Source organism: Saccopteryx leptura, chromosome 1, assembly GCF_036850995.1.
Source record: "Saccopteryx leptura isolate mSacLep1 chromosome 1, mSacLep1_pri_phased_curated, whole genome shotgun sequence".
Lineage (NCBI taxonomy): Eukaryota > Metazoa > Chordata > Mammalia > Chiroptera > Emballonuridae > Saccopteryx > Saccopteryx leptura.
In genome coordinates this window covers 352796113-352815140 of record NC_089503.1, presented here as the reverse complement: position 1 = coordinate 352815140, position 19028 = coordinate 352796113, and the positions used below count along the sequence as shown (strand labels likewise).

The window sequence follows — 19028 nt, the reverse complement described above, 5'->3', positions numbered from 1 at the left end:
CTTGCTCAAGCCAGTGACCATGGGCTCAAGCTAGCGACCTTGGGCTCAAGCCAGCCACCATGGGGTCATGTCTATGATCCCACGCTGAAGGTAGTGACCCTGCGCTCAAGCTGGATGACCCTACACTTAAGCCAGTGACCTCAGCTTTTCAAATCTGGGTTCTCAGCATCCCAGGTTGACGCTTTATCCACTGTACCACTACCCGGTCCGGCTTAATGTTATTTTAAAAAATTTTTCCAGCATGTGGGCAGAATTTTTCAGGATAACTAGTCCTCAGTATAAACTTGTATATAAAATTATTTTTTTAAAACAGACCAAGAAAAAAGTACTTATATATATGTATTTTTTTCCATTAAACAATATATATATTGGCTATTGTTAAGGAGGTATATTTCTTCACTCTCTTGCCTAATTATGCATTTCTAATTCAGTTCAGTGTTTGGCAGAAGAGAGGTATCATTTACAGAAATAGTAATAGTATATGTAAAAAAAAACAAAAACAAAAATGAAGTAGCCTATCAATAACCCAATGAAATGTTATAAGGTGACAATAAAGTTAGGTTTCATCTCAATGGTCAGTCCCCTGCACATGTAGATTGCATAAAAGGTTTCCTAAAAGATGGCCTTTTGATTGGGTTCCACAGGATGAATAAAAGTCTTATGTTTGAATTTTAACAAAACGAAGAGACAGAATTTCAAACCATTATATCTTAGTATAATATAAAGCATATCCTTTCAAGAGTGGTCACACCGGTCCGTTGGCCTACCATCTGGTTTGGTAATAAAGTTTTATTGGAACATAGTCACATTTATTATATTATGCATATCATCTATGATACAACAATAAAGTTAAGGAGTTGCAACAGAGATTATACAGCCTGCAAGTTCAAAAATATTTACAGCCTGGCCTCTTACCATAAAGTTTACCAACACCCATACTAAATCATGTTCTACAATACAAAATAAGTTCCTAGGGAAACTTTTCCTTAGCCTGGCTTTCTCCTTCTCCTTTATACTTAAGTATATTTAATTTGGTGGTTTTCACAATAAATATTTATTTATGGACTCTCTCTACACTTAGAGCTTAGTTATGTATCTTTGATTTGAAATATTTCCTTATTTCTACTCCTTAATAGCTATTATCTTTAATAGAAGCTTTAAGATTTTCACTGTTATTTTTTGTAGTTGCTTTTGAAATAATAGATATCCACAGTTCTTTTTTACGAACTTGATCTTAAATTAATGGTGTTTAAACTCTAGAATATTTAATATGTCAAATAACTTCAGTACATTGATCAAACAGTCTTGCATTTATTAAATAAGATATCACTACATCTTTCTATGAATTGAAATTAGCTAGTCTTTAAATTGGAAAGGTTTCAGATTCTAAATTACTTTATGTGCTATAGCACAAATATATTTGATTTAAATATGGGAATTAAATAAGAAAAAATTGTCAATGGACAAAGCAGGAAAGGGATTTCAGAATTTTAAAAATAATCAGTAAATTTCTGCTTAAAAGCTATTGATGTTAAAAAGAAAATACAATGAAATTACTTCAACTGCAGTGCTTGAACTTCACTCTACTTGGCTGTGTTTTTAGGGAGCATCAGTTCCCCACAGTTATGTTGGATGTGGTGCATCAAGCTGACTGCATGAATTAATAATAGCATGTGTGTGTTCTGTGTCCTAGGGAATACCCACAGCCAGTTAAAGAGCTCAGATACATGGATACATTTGATTAGCCACTTCCCAGAAGCTTCTCTTTTGATATAATAGCCAGTGACTAAAACAACTCTCTCAGTTCTCATTTACAAAACTAAGTCATCCTTTCATGGGGAGCCACCCTTTCACTGGATACCCTAATGTTCTATACAGAACAGAGCTGATGGTTTCTACTTATAGCAATATAGAGTTACGGATTTGGACTGATGGGGAGGAAACTTGTATCATACTAAATGTGGATATTCTTATGGGAAATCATTTGCCTCAATGACTTTGGTTGTCCCACTGCCAGTAGTTACCAATGAGGAATAGTAAAACCCTCATACATATAACCTGAGAGAGAACCAAGCAAAAGTTGGTATATAAAAATCTGAATATTTACAAGGTGTGGCTTAGAACTTTCAATGTGACTTGGAAGAACTAACAAGCTCAAACACGATATATAAGCTATCATTCTGTTTATTGTATGAAATTCTTGATGCAAAATAAATGGTCTCCAAGAATAGGAGTGAAGGAAGATATTTTGTGGAAGACAAATTGCCTAGCAACATTATTTAAAACAGTCTTTTTCCAAGTATGGATCATGCATAAATAGTGGGTCATGGAATCAATTTACTATGGCAGACTTTTTAAAAATAGTAATGAGCATTAAACTTAGAGTAAGATAGAAAATAGCAGAGTACATCATAGATAGTTAGGCTAAGTGCTTTGTGTAACTTTTGCTTCAGCTGTATACACACATGAGTGGAAAGTGTTAAGATCCAGTTTTGAAGGCCACCTGTCTAAAAGGAGAGGGATGAAGTGGATACATGAATTCCCCTGTTGGGGAAAAAAACAACCAGTGATTATAATGAAATCTATCTACATCTGTCTGTGAAGTGCTCCTAAGCAAATCCGGGACTAATAGAATACATGCTATTACATTTCGTACCTTTATAGGTAAGATTAGCGGGGGAGGTTGTTTTGTATGCTTTGCTTTCGTTCAAATAGTTACACTTTTATTCTGTTAGGGAAAAAATTATTTTTGTCTTCCATCATTTTACTAAGTTTGCTACCATTCTCTCTTTGCCAGGAGATTGCATCAACAATTTGAAAGCTATAAGGAGCAAGTGAGAAAAATAGGGGAAGAAGCGCGGCGTTACCAAGGAGAGCACAAAGACGATGCTCCGACTTGCGGAATCTGTCATAAAACAAAGTTTGCTGATGGGTGCGGCCATCTCTGCTCCTACTGCCGCACCAAATTCTGTGCCCGCTGCGGAGGCCGAGTGTCTCTGCGATCAAACAACGTGAGTATTCTGTGGGCGTGACAGAAATTCTGAATGCGGATACCAATCCGGATGCTTCCCCAGAGAAACAACACATGCGTGTTCTCGAGAGCCGATATGTGCACAAATGAACACATAAATAGGCCTCTCTCCATTTTAATCTTTTGTTTTTCATAAGGTTCACAGTAATGGAGTGGTGATGAAAATAATTAAAAGTTCCCATATGTGTGTATCTTAATAAATGATTCCCATTCAAAACCAACCGATTTATCTGTAGGAGTAAAATTTTCTGAAGAATATTGTAAATATAGATGTAATATGATGAGTTATAAAACTCTTGAAAGTTATGGCCAGTTCTTATAATAAACAAAATAAAACAAAACCTTACTTTAGTTTCTGCCACACTGGTTTTGGATTGAATGAGGGTAAAATACAAAGTAAACTGTGTGGCATTGAATTTAAACCAAGATTATAATATAGGTATATAAAACTGTGATTCGCCTTTATGAGAGTAATTTCATATCATGTTAAAGAAATATAGTGCCAAGTTTTTCTCATAGTAATTATTCAGATTTTCAAAGAGTATGTTAAAATATGTTTTGTGTGAGTTTTTTCTTCTTCTTTCTTTTCTATGAGATGTAGTCTGATTTGATGTAGATGTAGTTTCCTTAGTTGGTTTAAATAATAGCTACTCTTCCATTATGCCAGTACTTTATATATATTTAAATTATTGATGCAAAAAGATGGTTATGTAAAGAACTGTATTATAATTTGTGAAATACTAGGTTAATTCTAGTAAATATTTAATTTAGAATACATTTTAATGTAGTACTTTATTATATTCCTGATATTAGTGCAGTGGGATTATTTATAGGGATGTCTCTGTGAGTATTTTTTGATATAGGTCTGCAGTGTAAGAAGTTTATCTAAATAGTTTCCATTGTTTGTTTAAAGAATTTAACATGTTATCTAATCATCTGTAAACTTTAATTTAATACCAAGGTATATTTAAAAAATAATAGGAGAGCTCTAAGGACTTTTTATGTCTGTCAATTTTGGAAAATCACAGTTAAAATAAATATGAATGTCCGACTCACATTGTAGCCTTTGGTAGTGTATTTGAGTTTTAAATAGTGTATTCTAAAATAATTTTCAGTGAAATTAAGACATTCAGGAAAATTTTACATTATTATACTGTAAGATGAACCTACTATTACCTTTGCGTCCTTGGGAAGATACTTATATTCTCTAAACAGCTTCTTTACCTTGAAACTAGATAGCAATAATTACTCTATGTGTTGTTATGAGAATTCAATTAAAATAATTAAAATTAGTCTTTATGATATGCATGTTTTTAAGTTTTATTCTTATGGCCACATAAGTTTAATTTTTTTCTTCTAAAAGTTATCTTCATATGCCACCTTAAAGTTTTTCTAGAATAACCTTGTGTTAAGGTATTGTCTGGCATATAAAAAGTGCACAAAGCCTATTTGTTAATCTTCCCTTGTTTAGTATTCTTTTTCTTTTAAAGTTACTGTTTAGGAATGAATTCTCTCAAGTGAGACCTGGGCATGATATTCTAGGGAACAGTAATGCTGGCTGAGTGCCCACAGCGTTAAATGTGCTTGCTTCCTTTTATAAGTTTGAGGCAAAATAATAGAAATAGAGTTAATCATTGATACATTAAAATTATTAAGGTCACATTCATGTTTTAAAAAGGAGAGGTGTTTAAAGGAAATTGAGTTAGGAGGCAATGCTTTGGAACAGACACTCTGCCTTAATGTAGTTCATCCAGCTGTATTAAACTAAATACAATTTTGGAAAAATATTCAAAAGAACAAACAAAAGAAAATACAACTTAAACTACTTAATCTTGCACATAATAAAAAATGTAAAAATTTATATTTTTGGATGATAGTGAAATGTTGAAATGTCTATCACAAATAAACATTGCCTGAGTAATAATTTGTATTTGAAGTGAAGTGTTTTTTTTTCACTTTTGCTAATTACAAACATTTCCCATTCTTGATTTCTTAAGTTTGTAATTATAAATATTTAACAGTAATTCATACAAATTAATGCATTTTAATATATCTTTCAATAATATGTAGACTGACTATGGTAGTGAATTAAGCTTTCTATATGAAGAATAGTTTAAATATACATTTAATAATCCAAATTCTAAAAATTTTAGAAATTATAACTCCCAACTTTGGTATCTAACATATAGCAGAATTCATATATATGTATTTTTGATGAAAGTTTAAGCAATGATTATTTGGGGGGAAGAGTAAACATTTACTTTTTAGCGTACCTGTCTGTGTTTTAACACTTTAGAGTGACATATACATGATTGTTTTTCTTAAAATCTATTTATTAATCTATGCCTTATTTTTGTTTCTCTCTTCCTCTTTTTCCTCTCTTTACTCTGCTTCCTTGGATGCTTTCCCAAAGGAGGACAAAGTGGTTAGAATCCATGATTTCTTTTTTATCATTTGTTATATAATGTTGTGAACTTTATTAAGTGAATGTTTCACCTAGAATTGTTACTCATTATATTTCACAAAGAAATTATATGCTAAGAAGAGCTCATTTGAAGTTCTCACAGGAAAAGAATAATAATAAAATGAACACCTAGGAACATTAGAGAGCTTTAAATTAATAGGTCAAGTCTGGGTAGTTTCAGCTCATGGGAATGGCAATATTACAATATAATTTAAATCATTATGAACTCATATGTCTTCTTAGCTCTCTGAGTTTTGTTGATGATTCCATCTGCTGTCAGGAACAATAAAGTCGAAGGGTCTCTATTTTTCTCAGCACTCGGTAGATACATAGGCAGGTAATTTAAAACTTGATTACAGAAGAAATGGAATGAACTGATTTAGTGAAGAGAATGGATGTAATTAAAATCAAGAGCTAAAAAAATGACTTTTCTATAGAATATAAGTAGCAGAGTTGTCATATGCCCTTTCCTTCTCCCTCACACACAGAAATCATACTCCAGAGGAATGGAAAGGTCACTTTCAACTCTTATCAGCTCTAGAAGCCACAGAGGCTGTAGTCAGGAAGATAGGTTCCAAGTGGAACTGCAGTCAGCCTGTCCTTTGTGTGCATACTGTATATATTTATTTTGTGTAAATTACAATTCCACTATAGCTCATTGATTTCCCAATATGAGATTGAGACAGTGAGTATTTTGGGTTTAATATATCAATTTAGCTGCCTTTGTTCAACTGTTTTAAAGTATAAATGATGTATGATAGTGCATAAGTAACAGACATGACTTTGAATTGAACATTAAGTGTGTTTTTAAACTTGATGCTGGTATATGTTTAACAGTTTTTTCCTATGAAAAGGAAATCAGGTTGAAATTATATAGGGTAGATGGAGTAGTTTGTTTTCACTAAATGTGTTCACCTTTACCATTAATGGTATAGGAGGTCATTTGGGGGGGCTATTATTTTAATGTAAACTATATAATTTATTAGGAAAAATATAACTAGAATGTCATGTCTTTGGTTTCATGAATATTATTACTTTGAATGAGTCTACTTTAAAAGTAGATAATTTTCAATTCTCTTAAAAAATAAAAATTTAAGTAAATAATAATGCTGGTGTTATGTACAGTTGGTGTTAAGACTTCAGCTCCTCCTGTGGGGCTGCCCAGACTCACTGTCCTTTTTACAGCACTTACCATAACGGTAGGTTATTTGCTTCTTCTGACTACTGAGTGCCATGAGAATTCAGGTGGACTTTGTGGTTTTCAGGCTAAAAATAGGATAGAAAGATCTATAAAATACAATTACTTTCAATTATTTTCTTTTCTTGACTAGAATGCATATATCTACCATTTATTTTTAACTTTGTCATATGTCATAATTTCATTAAAAAGCTTTTAGCCTATTGAGGTTGTTCAGTAGATTTTCTTATCCAAGGAGACTGAAGCCAGCTCTTGTAAGAGAAATTATAGTTTTTATGTGTGTGTGTATGTGTGTGTGTGTATGTGTGTGTGTGTGTGTTTATATGAGTGGAAAGGGAAGAGAAAATAAGGGCAAATGAAACTTGCCTAAAAGCAATCTCCTTCTTGGTCAATATAATACTAATGAATTCTACTTAGTCTTAAATTGGTGAATGACTTTAATTAAAATACTAGTGTATATGATATGAAGATCTAAGCATACCCAACACATAAGAATCCCTTTTAAGTCTGGAAAAAAGTATTATTGATCACATATTTTGCATCCTAGCAGTATTTTATTTTAAAACTACTCTTAGCTTAAGTTAAAAATAGTGATATTTTGCAAGATTGTGTACTTGCTTATAAAGGAAATAGCTATCATAAAGAAGGACATTGCATTTGACATTTGTAATAGCTTATAATAGATTATTTTATTCAAGTGCATACTCTCCCAGGTAAACATATGATTATTAATTTCTTTTAGCCTAAATATATAGAAACAATGCAGAGTTTTCCGCAGCCAGTTTAAATTGCTTTGGTCTTTGTTTTACTCTCTATTTGTTGGCACAGTACTGAATTTAGATAACTCCTTTGATAACATTAACACTTTACTGTTTATAAACCAGCTGAATAGAATCTTCTAAATTCAATCCCTACTGATTATCATCAGTATTTTTTTAGGGGGTAATTGATTTGTGAATACAATAACTATAAAATGAACTTGCTACATTTCTAGTTAACCTTAATTTCCCCAAAAAAGTGTCAGATTTTATGTTGAGTATTTTGTAGTGAATGTCAACAATAATCTGCAAAATAGAACACTATCTACTTTTCTTATCTTTCAAAATGTGAAAGCTGCACATACCTTTTAGATAATAACTAATGAATTATGATTTTTTAAAACTGGCTCCTCATGGCTTTTAATTGGTGTTTGCATTTAGAAATCATGCTGATATGTTGATAAAGTGAGTATGATTTTGTACATAAAGCTCGTAAAAGATAAGGGTTGAGTAAAATGGGACAGTGCTGAGTTTGTCACTGGCCTTCTTATTATACGGTGTTCTCTATGGAATAATTAATTCTTAACAGCATAAAGAATTTCACCCTTACAGACTGCTCTTAAATACCAAAATGATGATATTTTTAATCACTTACTAGGGTTAGATAAAGATAAGCAATTCAATAGAATCATAACCATTTTTAAAAATGATTTCCATGATTGCATTAAATATTTATTCTTATTATGAAAATCTTCCTAGAATTATCCATATTTAGTTCATGGCATGATGAAGCATGTGATTATAATTTTCAACCTTCATTTTAAAAAAAGCCACTGTGAGAATTTTGCCTGGCTCCACTTTCATGTTCTCTCTTGATTGTTCTGGAATGATCTGACAGTGGATTTCTCTGCACAACCACGTTTGAGGATTCTGATTTCTCCACATTCTTGTCCATATTTGTCTTTCTATTTTCTTTTCTCCATATCTGTCATGTTTCATGTGAAATAAAATAGTATCTCATTGCACTTTTCATAAAGCTGGTTTTGAGCCAAAGTTTGATATTTCTGAGAATTCTCTGTGATTGTGTGGATTTAGGTTCTTGTATAAAAATGCTTCTAAGTCTTCAATTTTTTGAGGATAGATTTTTAAAATAAATAAATAAATAAGGCAAGCATATTTAAAGTATTAAAAGTGCAGTTTCTTCTCTGGTTTTCTTTATTTTCCTTATATTAGAATTATGTAAGTATTATTACTAATATACATAAATCAATCAGAACAGGAGCTCTGTTAAGTTTAAGATAACTTGGAATCTAATATCTTGTCTGGACTAACTAACCCTAAGAATGCACAAAGTAAGAGATTATTTATTTCAATTTGAAAAGACTATTTTTTTATACATGCAGAGGGAACTTGCAACTTCAGTTTGCCACGCAGCCATAATCCAAAAATTAACACGGAGACTCTAGTCCAGATTTGAAAGGGATGTTCTTCTTTCAGTGTGCATGGGACGTTTTCTTGAATAATGTGAGCTTTTGGGACTCTGCAAACAAACAGATACACATAAAGACTAACAACCAGACTTTCTGTCGTCTGATGCCCAGCTTTCAATATATTCCTGATTTCTGCCATTCAATAGATTTCACTAGTAGATAGATCCCTTATTATTGCTGTCATTAGTTGGAAATATATTATTAGTCATGAGCAAAACCTATTTTGTCTGATATTAATATAGCCACTCTAGCTCTCTTATAGTTGCTGTTTACATGGTATATCCATTTCCATCCTTTTAATTTCATCCTATTTTTTTCTTTAAATATGAAATGTTTCTCATTTAGATAGTACATACTTCAATATCTTATTTTTTATTTATGATTTTAATTTGTGTTTACATAGATTCAAGTGTCCCACCAAATATATCTCCCTCCACCCCCTTCAATATCTTTTTTTAAAAAAATCCAGCCTGACAATCTTCAGCTGTTGATTGGATTTTTAATCCCTTCATATTTACTATTATTATTGACATTATTGTATTTATGTCTCTCATTATATTTTGTTTTTTATACCTTACTTTTTGTTCCTCTGTTCTTTCTTTACTGCTTTCTTTTCCATTAAATGAGTATTTTCTAGTGATATTTTAATAATTTCAGAAGTTTTTAAACTATATTGTTTTAGTACTTTTTCTTGGAAGCTCTAAAGTTTTTTTTGTTTGTTTGTTTTGTTTTGTTTTGTTTTTAAACACCAGATGAGCTCTAAAGTTTTTAATACAGATCTTAAACTATCAGAATTTATTTTATATTTACACTACCTTAATGACAGTGAAACATGTAAATGTCAACTCCATAGAGTTTTATTCATCCTTTCCCCCCTTTTCATGCTATTATTATGTTTTATGTCTATATATGTTATAAATCCAGTCATGCATTGTTATGATTATTACTTTATATAATTTTATATTTTTAAAGAATAGAAGAAATCGGAGCAAGTGTACATAAGGTCTGTTATATTAATGCTCTCATTTAAAAGTTTTGGTTTTCCTCATTTCTACTTGTAGGTTCAAGTTACCATCTGCTGTCATTTCCTTACTCCAGTACAGATTGCCTCTACCTACCTCCTTTATCCCATTATTTTGTCAAATACATTTGATTTCTTTGTTTTGCAGACTTAACAGTACTTTTATATTAATACTAATACAATTTTTATTTTTTATTTCTTTAAATTTTTATTTTGAAAATTAAACTTAATGGAGTGACACTGATCAATTAGAGTACATAGGTTTCAGGGAAACTTTTTTTTTATTATTCAGTGAGAGGAGGTGAGGCAGAGAGACAGCCTCTTGCATGCGCCCCTACCAGGATCCACCTGGGAAGCCCACTAGGGGGCTATGCTTTGCCCATCTGTGGAGGAGGAGGCCATGGAGCCATCCTCAGTGCCCCTGGACAACTTGCTCCAATTGAGCCATGGCTGCAAAAGGGGAAGAAAGAGAGAGAGAAGAGAGAGGGGGAGGGGGAAAGAAGCTGATGGGCACTTCTCCTGTGTGCCCTGACCAGGAATGGAACCTGGGACATCCACATGCTGGACTGACCCTCTACCACTGAGCCAAACGACCAGGGCCCAGGTAAACATTTCTATAGCATTTGAATTATTGATTGTGTTGTTATACCCATCACCGAAAGTCAAATAATTTTCCACTACTCTATAATTTGGCCCTCTTTATACCATTCCCCTCCCCCTCCGCAACTCCCTCTACTTGGTAACCACTTCACTTTTATCTGTGTCCATGAGTCTCAGTTTTATATCCCACATAAGGTATGAAATTATATAGTTCTTGGCTTTTTCTGATTTACCTATTTCGCTCAGTATAATGTTCTCAAGATCCATCCATGTTGTCGTAAATGGCACTATGTCACCATTTCTTATGGATGAGTAGTATTCCATTGAATATATGTACCACATCTTCTTTATTCAGTCTCATATCAAGGGTCACTTTGGTTGTTTCCATGTTTTGGCCACTGTGAATAATGCTGTTATGAACATGGGAGTGCGTGTGTTTTCATTTACCAATGTTTTCGAATTTTGGGGGTAGATACTCAGTAGAGGGATTGCTAGGTCATATGAGTTCTATTTTTAATTTTTTGAGGAGGCACCATACTTTCTTCCATAATGGTTGTACTAATTTGCATTCCTACCAGCAGTGAATGAAGGTTCTTTTTTCTTTACAGCCTCTCCAACACTTGTTATTACCTGTCTTGCTGATAATAGCCAATCTAACAGGTGTGAGCTGGTATCTCATTGTAGTTTTGATTTGCATTTCTTTAATAGTTAGTGAAGATGAGCATTTTTTTTTCATACAAATATATCTGTTAGCCATTTGTATTTCTTCTGGGGGAAAGTGTCTATTTAGGTCCTCTCCCTATTTTTTAATAGAATTATTTGCTTGTTTGTTGCAGTTCTTTATATGTTTTAGATATTAACCCGATATTGAAGCTGTTGTTTGTAAATAACATCTCCCATTTGGTTGGCTGCTTTTTTGTTTTGTTCTCAGTTTCTTCTGATGTGCAAAAGCTTTTTAGTTTGATATAGTCCCATTTCTTTATTGTTGCCTTTACTTCCCTTGCCTTTGGGTCAAATTATAGTTTTTAAATCATTAAGATAATAAATAAAAAATAGAAAATTATACTTTTATAATTACTTCCTATGCAATTATCTTTACTGAAGTTCTTTGTTTTTTCATGTTAATTCATACTACAGGTTAGTGTCACTTTTAGCCTTAAGAATATACTTTCGTATTTCTTTAAGATGAGACTTCTAGCAATAGTTTCTGTCAGCTTTTGTTTATCTGGGAATGTCATTATTTCACTGTCAATTTTGGAAGATAGTTTTGCTTGATATAAGATTCTTATTTGACAGGTTTGTTCCCCTTCTTTTCACACCTTGAGTATATTATTCCACAGCCTCTAACATCTGTTGTTTTAATATCCGCTATTAATCTTCTTAAGATTCTCTTACATGTAGTACATTTATTGTGATCTTGCTGCTTTCAAGAACTTCTTTTTGCCTGTGGCTTTCAAAATGTGTTTGTGTCTGAATATGGGTCTTAAAGTGTTCTTGTTAGATTCTTTGAGATTCTTGCATATGTAACGTTTTCCATCAAATATGGGAAGTTTTTGGTCTCTATTGCTTAGATTTTTTTTTTGTCTATTTCTTTCTCTTCTCATTATGGCAACTTTTATTACACATGTTAGTGGCCCACATTATTTTTTTATTCTTTTTTTTTCTCCATTCTCTTCTTCTTCTTTTTTTTTTTTTTTTTTTTGTATTTTTCTGAAGCTGGAAACGGGGAGATACAGTCAGACAGACTCCCGCATGCGCCCGACCGGGATCCAACTGGCACGCCCACCAGGGGCGATGCTCTGCCCCTCTGGGGCATCGCTATGCCGAGACCAGAGCCACTCCAGTGCCTGGGGCAGAGGCCAAGGAGCCATCCCCAGCGTCTGGGCCATCTTTGCTCCCATGGAGCCTTGGCTGCGGGAGGGGAAGAGAGAGACAGAGAGGAAGGGGGGGTGGAGAAGCAAATGGGCGCCTCTCCTATGTGCCCTGGCTGGGAATCGAACCCGGGTCCCCCCGCACACCAGGCCGACGCTCTACCGCTGAGCCAACCAGCCAGGGCCTTTTTCTCCATTCTTTATTCTCTTTTCATCAGACTATGTTATCATTATTGATCTATCTTTATGTTCACTAGTTTTTTCTGCCAGCTCAAATCTACTGTTGAACCCCTCTAGTGAATTTTTCATTTTGGTTTTTGTACTTTCCAACTTCAGAATCATTTTATTTTTAAAATAATTTATTTCTTTTTTATCTTTTTTATTTGATGAAACGTTGTTATAACTTTATCCTTTGAGCATATTAACTTCAGATTAGTGGTTAGTGCCATAATAATAAGTGATTAATGCAAGACACTTTTTGATCATTTTGTTTTCTCATTTAAGACACATAAAAAGCCTGACCTGTGGGGGTGCAGTGGATAAGGCATTGACCTGGAATGCTGAAGTCCCTGGTTTAAAACTCGAGGCTTGCCAAGTGAAGGCACATATAGGAGTTGAGGCTTCCTGTTCTTCCTCCTTTCTCTCTCTCTTACCCCCTCTCAAAAATAAGTAATTTTTTTTAAAAAAGATACATGAAAAGACACAAAATAATGTAATATGCAGTGTGTTTTTTAATAATGAGTATATTTAATGAAATATTACAATATAAAACATCATATGTACTATAGAAGTAAATGTTTTCTAATAAATCATGAAATTATTTTGAAAAAATGTTTGGATTTCATAAATCCATAGTTGAACTTCAACTTTCTCATTGGTGAAATAAGGTATTATGGGAGAGAAAATGAGGACATTAGAATTTGACTTGGCACAAGTTAGCATAGATCAGTGATTTTCAACCTTTTTTGAGCTGCGGCACATTTTTTACATTTACAAAATCCTGGGGCACACCACCTACCAAAATGACACAAAATGACACTCTAACACAGTACATATTATACATATAGTTAATAATATAGTTTCTAAATGTATTTATACTCACTTAGTGTGAAACCTGGGCCTGTTTCGATGAACACAAAAGGGATATCCTGGCAGGAATGGTAGAAAGACATACACGAAGCTCTTCCTCAACAGTTCTCAGTCTCTCTCTGTTTTTAGTTTTTATCACAGTCAAGCTTGAGAAGCTCAGCTCACATAGATATGTGGTTGAAAATGGGAGCAATGTCAAAATAGCTTTGTTGGCCAGAATGGGGAACTCCTTGGCAACAGATAACCAAAAACTGTCCAAAGGAAGATCAGCAAACTTGAGCTTTAAAGTTAGATAACATTGTGATGCATTGTGATGCATTGGATATCACCCTCTGCGGGGGCATCTTTTAAAAAGAAAAAGGTCAAATATCTATATACACCATCAGGATAGACATAACCAGCTGAGGCTGAGGCTTCATCTAGTGGTGGCAACATTTACCTGCAGTCCTGACCAGGATTAGAAATCGGGACCATGGGGAGGAGTAGCAGCTTCAACTACTTGCCGCGGCCACACAATGACAAGTGCGCGGCAGCCCGAGCAGGACCTTCCTGGGTGTGGATTAGAGGCAGCCTACTATTGGTTCATCGCTAGTGATCGGGATGAATCCTAGAAGGTGATTGGTCAGTGAGCGTTCTCTGTGCCTCCACTTTTCCTGTTGGCTGATAGCTGGAGGGATTGTGAGGGGAATGTTTATGTTCGGATGGAGGCGGCTGGCGGTGGGCCCGTTAAATAGCCTCCATGGGCCATATCCGGCAGGCTGTAGTTTGGGGACCCATGTTTAATTTCCCCATGGCACACCTGACCATGTCTCACGGCACACGGTTGAAAAACACTGGTATAGACGAACCAAAATATACTTTTATAATTTACTTGTAATTAGTTTAGCACTTTTTAAATGTTATACAAAGTAATTTCCATCTTGCATTATTTCATGGAATTGTATCCACACTGAAATTATGTTATTTATTACAGTCAAAATTTTTTTGGAGATTAAAAGTATGTCCAGAGAAGTTTAAAGAATTTCTATTCATTAAAATGTTGACAATGTAGTTGAAAATCCAGAGTTCCTCCCTCAGAGCTTGTGACATTTAAAATAAGATCATGTGCCTGACCAGGCATTGACGCAGTGGCTAGAGCGTTGGACTGAGACGTGGAGGACCCAGGTTCAAAACCCCGAGGTTGCCAGCTTGAGAGCAGGCTCCTCTGGTTTGAGCAAGGCTCACGAGCTTGAACCCAAGGTCGCTGGTTTGAGCAAAGGGTCACTTGGTCAGCCATAGCCCCTCCGTCAAAGCACATATGAGAAAGCAATGCAAACTAAGGTGTTGCAACAAAGAATTGATGCTTCTCATCTCTCTCTCTTCCTGTCCATATGTTTTATCCTCAATAAGCACCAAAACATAGAATAAGCATTTCTGGTAAGGAGGTGTTATGCATTGGGATAGATGCTTCCTCTCTGATGGAAGGGAAGTTAGAAGATATAAATACAGAGAAGCTTTGAAAAGGAATGTTGGATCTGCAGTCTTAAAATTATGCAAGCTAGAAGAGCTATCAGAATCATGTTTTTAATAAATATCAGAGTGCTGATTTTAGTAAGATGCTATATACAGATAAAACTTGGTACTCAAAGAAAATAAGGGAATCTAAGTATTTATATGTACTTTTAATATTTTTCCACTATTAAAAAGCAACTCTCTCCAACTTACAAGAGAATAAGTGAATTTATTATTTATAGTTTTATAATACTGTTACTATAAAAGGATAATTATAAATCTACCTGAGAACTTGTTCTCATTTTTTTAACTCATGATGTTCTAATTTATCAATTTTAATGACATTTTAATAATTTAAAAGTGAAACAAAGGATATGCATCATAATGAGTATATTACCAAAGAAATAGGTTTCTTTTTTTTGTTTTATGTTAAAGTATAGATCTTACTTCTTATAATAAAAAGTTTATACATTGATTTGATATTAAGAGCCTCCATCTATTAAGTGCTAATCATAGAGTTAGTTTTAAATTTCACGGTTCTTAGGATAATTTCTATTACAAAAGGAACTTCAGTTGAGCTGTATACTCGAGAATCCATGATTCATTACAACTAATCATATACACTTATATGTGCACATATATACATTCACATAAGTTCTTTTAGTAGTTTTTTTAAGCATTATATATTAGAAAATTACTTATGTATTATATATAACCATACAGATTATTATATATATGTATGATATATAGTTTATTGATGCTTATTATACAGTGTGTCAGATATTTTGCTAAATTATTCACATGTAATCATCTTATGAAAAAATATATTATTTCCCACAAATAAATATTTACATTTAGAGATTCAGTAGATAAAATTAATGATGCAGGGAGACTAATTACTCCTTTTGTTCCACTCAGGGCTGATTGGTAGTATTGATCAAAAGACTCTACTAAAACAGGGGTCAGCAGCCCACCGCCTGTGGGCCAAATCCTGTCTGCCATCTGTTTTTGAATGACCCAGAAGCTAAAAATAACAATTTTGAATGGTGAGAGAAAAATTAATGGACCAATATTTTATGACACATTAAAATTACGTAAAGCTTCAATACCATAAGTAAAGTTATATTGTAGAGCAAGCACATCTATATATTTACATAGATTTGAGTAGTTAGTTGCAACAGAGATCTTAAAGTCCACAAAGCTTGCAATATTAACTGCCTGGCCCTTTACAGAAGAAGTTGCTAACCTCTATGGAGTAGAAAAAAATTGAAAATTAAATAAAATATAATTATGTAGATGTTTTGAAACAGTAAATGATGTAGTTATTATTTAGTTCTTAGAAATGCATTTTGTATTACATCAGTATGGATAGAACACTGTAGAACTGTATTCAGTCTACTTCCAGTTTTCTTGAAATCTGACAAGTCCCTTGATCAAATTCTCATTCATCTTCCCTTGATGAAATCTTAGCCTACACTCAGATTTTCAGATTATGATGTGACAACCCCTCTTCCAACATCTGCAATGACACATCTTAATGATTACTGTTAGTAACTTAACAAGGATCCTCAGAGTCTAAGTTGAGCAGTAAGGAGACTGGTGTTGGGCACTAACCGTTTTCTATATACAAGATTTGAAGTAGAGATAGTTTGAGTTGCCAATTCCTGGAAGATGGGTTGGATTTGTGACTAAACACAAACTTTCTAGTCTTCACTCTAGCGTTCATTGTTTTAGTCCAGACTGCTTCTATGGTCATCTCAGCAATGTCACAAGAAATTACATTAAGTAGAAAATGAAAAAATTATATTATTCCTAAGCAAAAATATACAGCAGTTATGTACTTGCATTCTGCCATTAAGACTTACTCTTGCTAGCAATTTATCTTGTTCCAAAATATATTTAAGCATGACATTTATATTTGTATCACAATTGGAAATTAACTACCGGTATTTCTTAAGGCTGTCTGTGAAAGCAAACAAAACAATTGGGTTCAGAAGAAATCATCTTAATATAAGAAATTAAAGATATGAGTCATCTTCCAAATGCAGTGATAGAAAGTTATTTGCATTTGTATACTGTAAATTAAATGACTATAACCATATAGTTGAATAAGAAATCGGAGAGTATATATTTGCTATAGCCAACTACTTAAGCAGAAGAATTAACTACACAGTTTTAACTTTGTTAAATAAAATGAAAAAGAAATAACACTTACCTAAGGCATTTTTATTTTTTATTTTTCTGAAGTTGGAAATGGGGAAACAGTCAGACAGACTCCCGCATGAGCCCAACCGGATCCACCCAGCATGCCCACCAGGGGGCAATGTTCTGCCCATCTGGGGCATTGCTCTGTTGCAACCAGAGCCATTCTAGCACCTGAGGCAGAGGCCATAGAGCCATCCCCAGCGCCCGGGCCAACTTTGCTCCAATGGAGCCTTGGCTGTGGGAGGGGAAGAGAGAGACAGAGAGGAAGGAGAGGGGGAGAAGCAGATGGGCACTTCTGTGTGCCCTGGCTGGGAATCAAACCCGGGACTCCTGCACGCCAGGCCAATGCTCTACCACTGAGCTAACCAGCCAGGGCCACCTAAGGCATTTTTTAAAATCACAAAACATGCAGTAACTTTTTTACAGAGGAATACTACATTAGACTATAATATTATATTTTTGACTTGAATATTTTCTAATGCATTGGATAGAAATTTAAGTGAAGAAAAGATCTTATAGAGTACTGAAAAGTTTGTATGAAGACAATCCCAAATGTTTGTAACAAATATAGTCACTTTGTATATTCAATTTGGAGTTTTATATTTTAATTGGCTTATAAATGATGGCAAAAATAAACACATTATGTATTTGGGTCATATATTTCTAAAAAAAGCTCCTTCTTATAAAAGACTAAGTTGAAATAACAAATAAAATCAGTTTCTAATAAAACCATACATTGTCAATAACATACATATTTTAGTTATATATGACTAAAAGAACTCAATACCTATAAGTATTGACTTTCAACCAAACTCGTGTGCCTCTCAAAAATACAAATTACCGGTCATAATGTAAGATACAGATAGTGTTTTATTGAGTTGTGCACTTGAAACCTGCATGGTTTTGAGACTCAAGGCCATCCAATAAATTTAATTAGTAAACAAATAAAATTTTAAAATTCTGGAGGAAAAAATACAAAATAAAGTAAATTAATTTATGCCAGTTAATAATAAAGAACCAACCAAGAAGTATATTAATCATACATTAAGCATTCATGAAGTAAAAACTAGATTATTTACAAATAGTTGTTTTCATTATTTATTGATTTATTTTAGAAAGAGAGAGAGAAAAAAGAGAGAAGTGTTGATTTGTTGTTCTACTTATTTATGCATTCATTGGTTGATTCTTATATGTACCCTGACTGGGGATTGAACCCGTAAACTTGTCCTATCAAGATGACACTCTAACTTACTAAGCTATCCAGCCAGGGTACAAATCTTAAATGAATGCTCCAAAACATTGAAATCTATCTGCTCTCATCCTTCATGAAAGTACCATTCACTACGAAGGTTGGTTCATATCTAGACTTGGCTAAGCAGAGTAGCTTTTGGAGAGCCTCCTTTAATTCTTCTCAACTTAAATATATTCCAGAGTCTGTGTGAGAAAGGAGACCAAATATCTCTCTCATATCATGTAATCTGAATGGAGTAGAAAAGACAGAGCCAGGGATCACTGATTTAATGAGACAACTCCAGGCAATAAATAAGTATAGTTCTAATAATTTTGTTTTAGAAAAGAGATATGTTAAAATGCAAAACTGTATTTTAGAGTTTCAAACATGGGAATTTCAAAATATGTAATTGTGAAATAAAAAGTGCAATGAAGGGACAGATAGGGACAGACAGACAGGAAGGGAGAGAGATGAGAAACATCAATTCTTCGTTGTGGAACCTTAGTTGTCCATTGATTGCTTTCCCATATGTGTCTTGACCAGGGGCTCCATAAGAGCAATTGACCCCTTGCTCAAGCC

The 19028-nt window shown here is 33.7% G+C and overlaps 1 protein-coding gene across 36 annotated transcripts in view; it reads left to right on the top strand.

The window, feature by feature from the left end:
* The window catches only part of RIMS1 (regulating synaptic membrane exocytosis 1), a 469012-nt gene that overhangs the window by 209281 nt on the left and 240703 nt on the right, over positions 1–19028 (top strand). For 32 of the 36 annotated variants that reach the window (XM_066359078.1, XM_066359075.1, XM_066359040.1 and 29 more), the window contains 2 exons: positions 2798–3011; positions 5445–5456. In XM_066359078.1, coding sequence (XP_066215175.1) covers positions 2798–3011; positions 5445–5456 — 226 coding nt within the window. The remainder of the gene's footprint in view (positions 1–2797; positions 3012–5444; positions 5457–19028) is intronic. The other 4 variants (XM_066359079.1, XM_066359077.1, XM_066359044.1 and 1 more) reach the window with 1 other exon arrangement.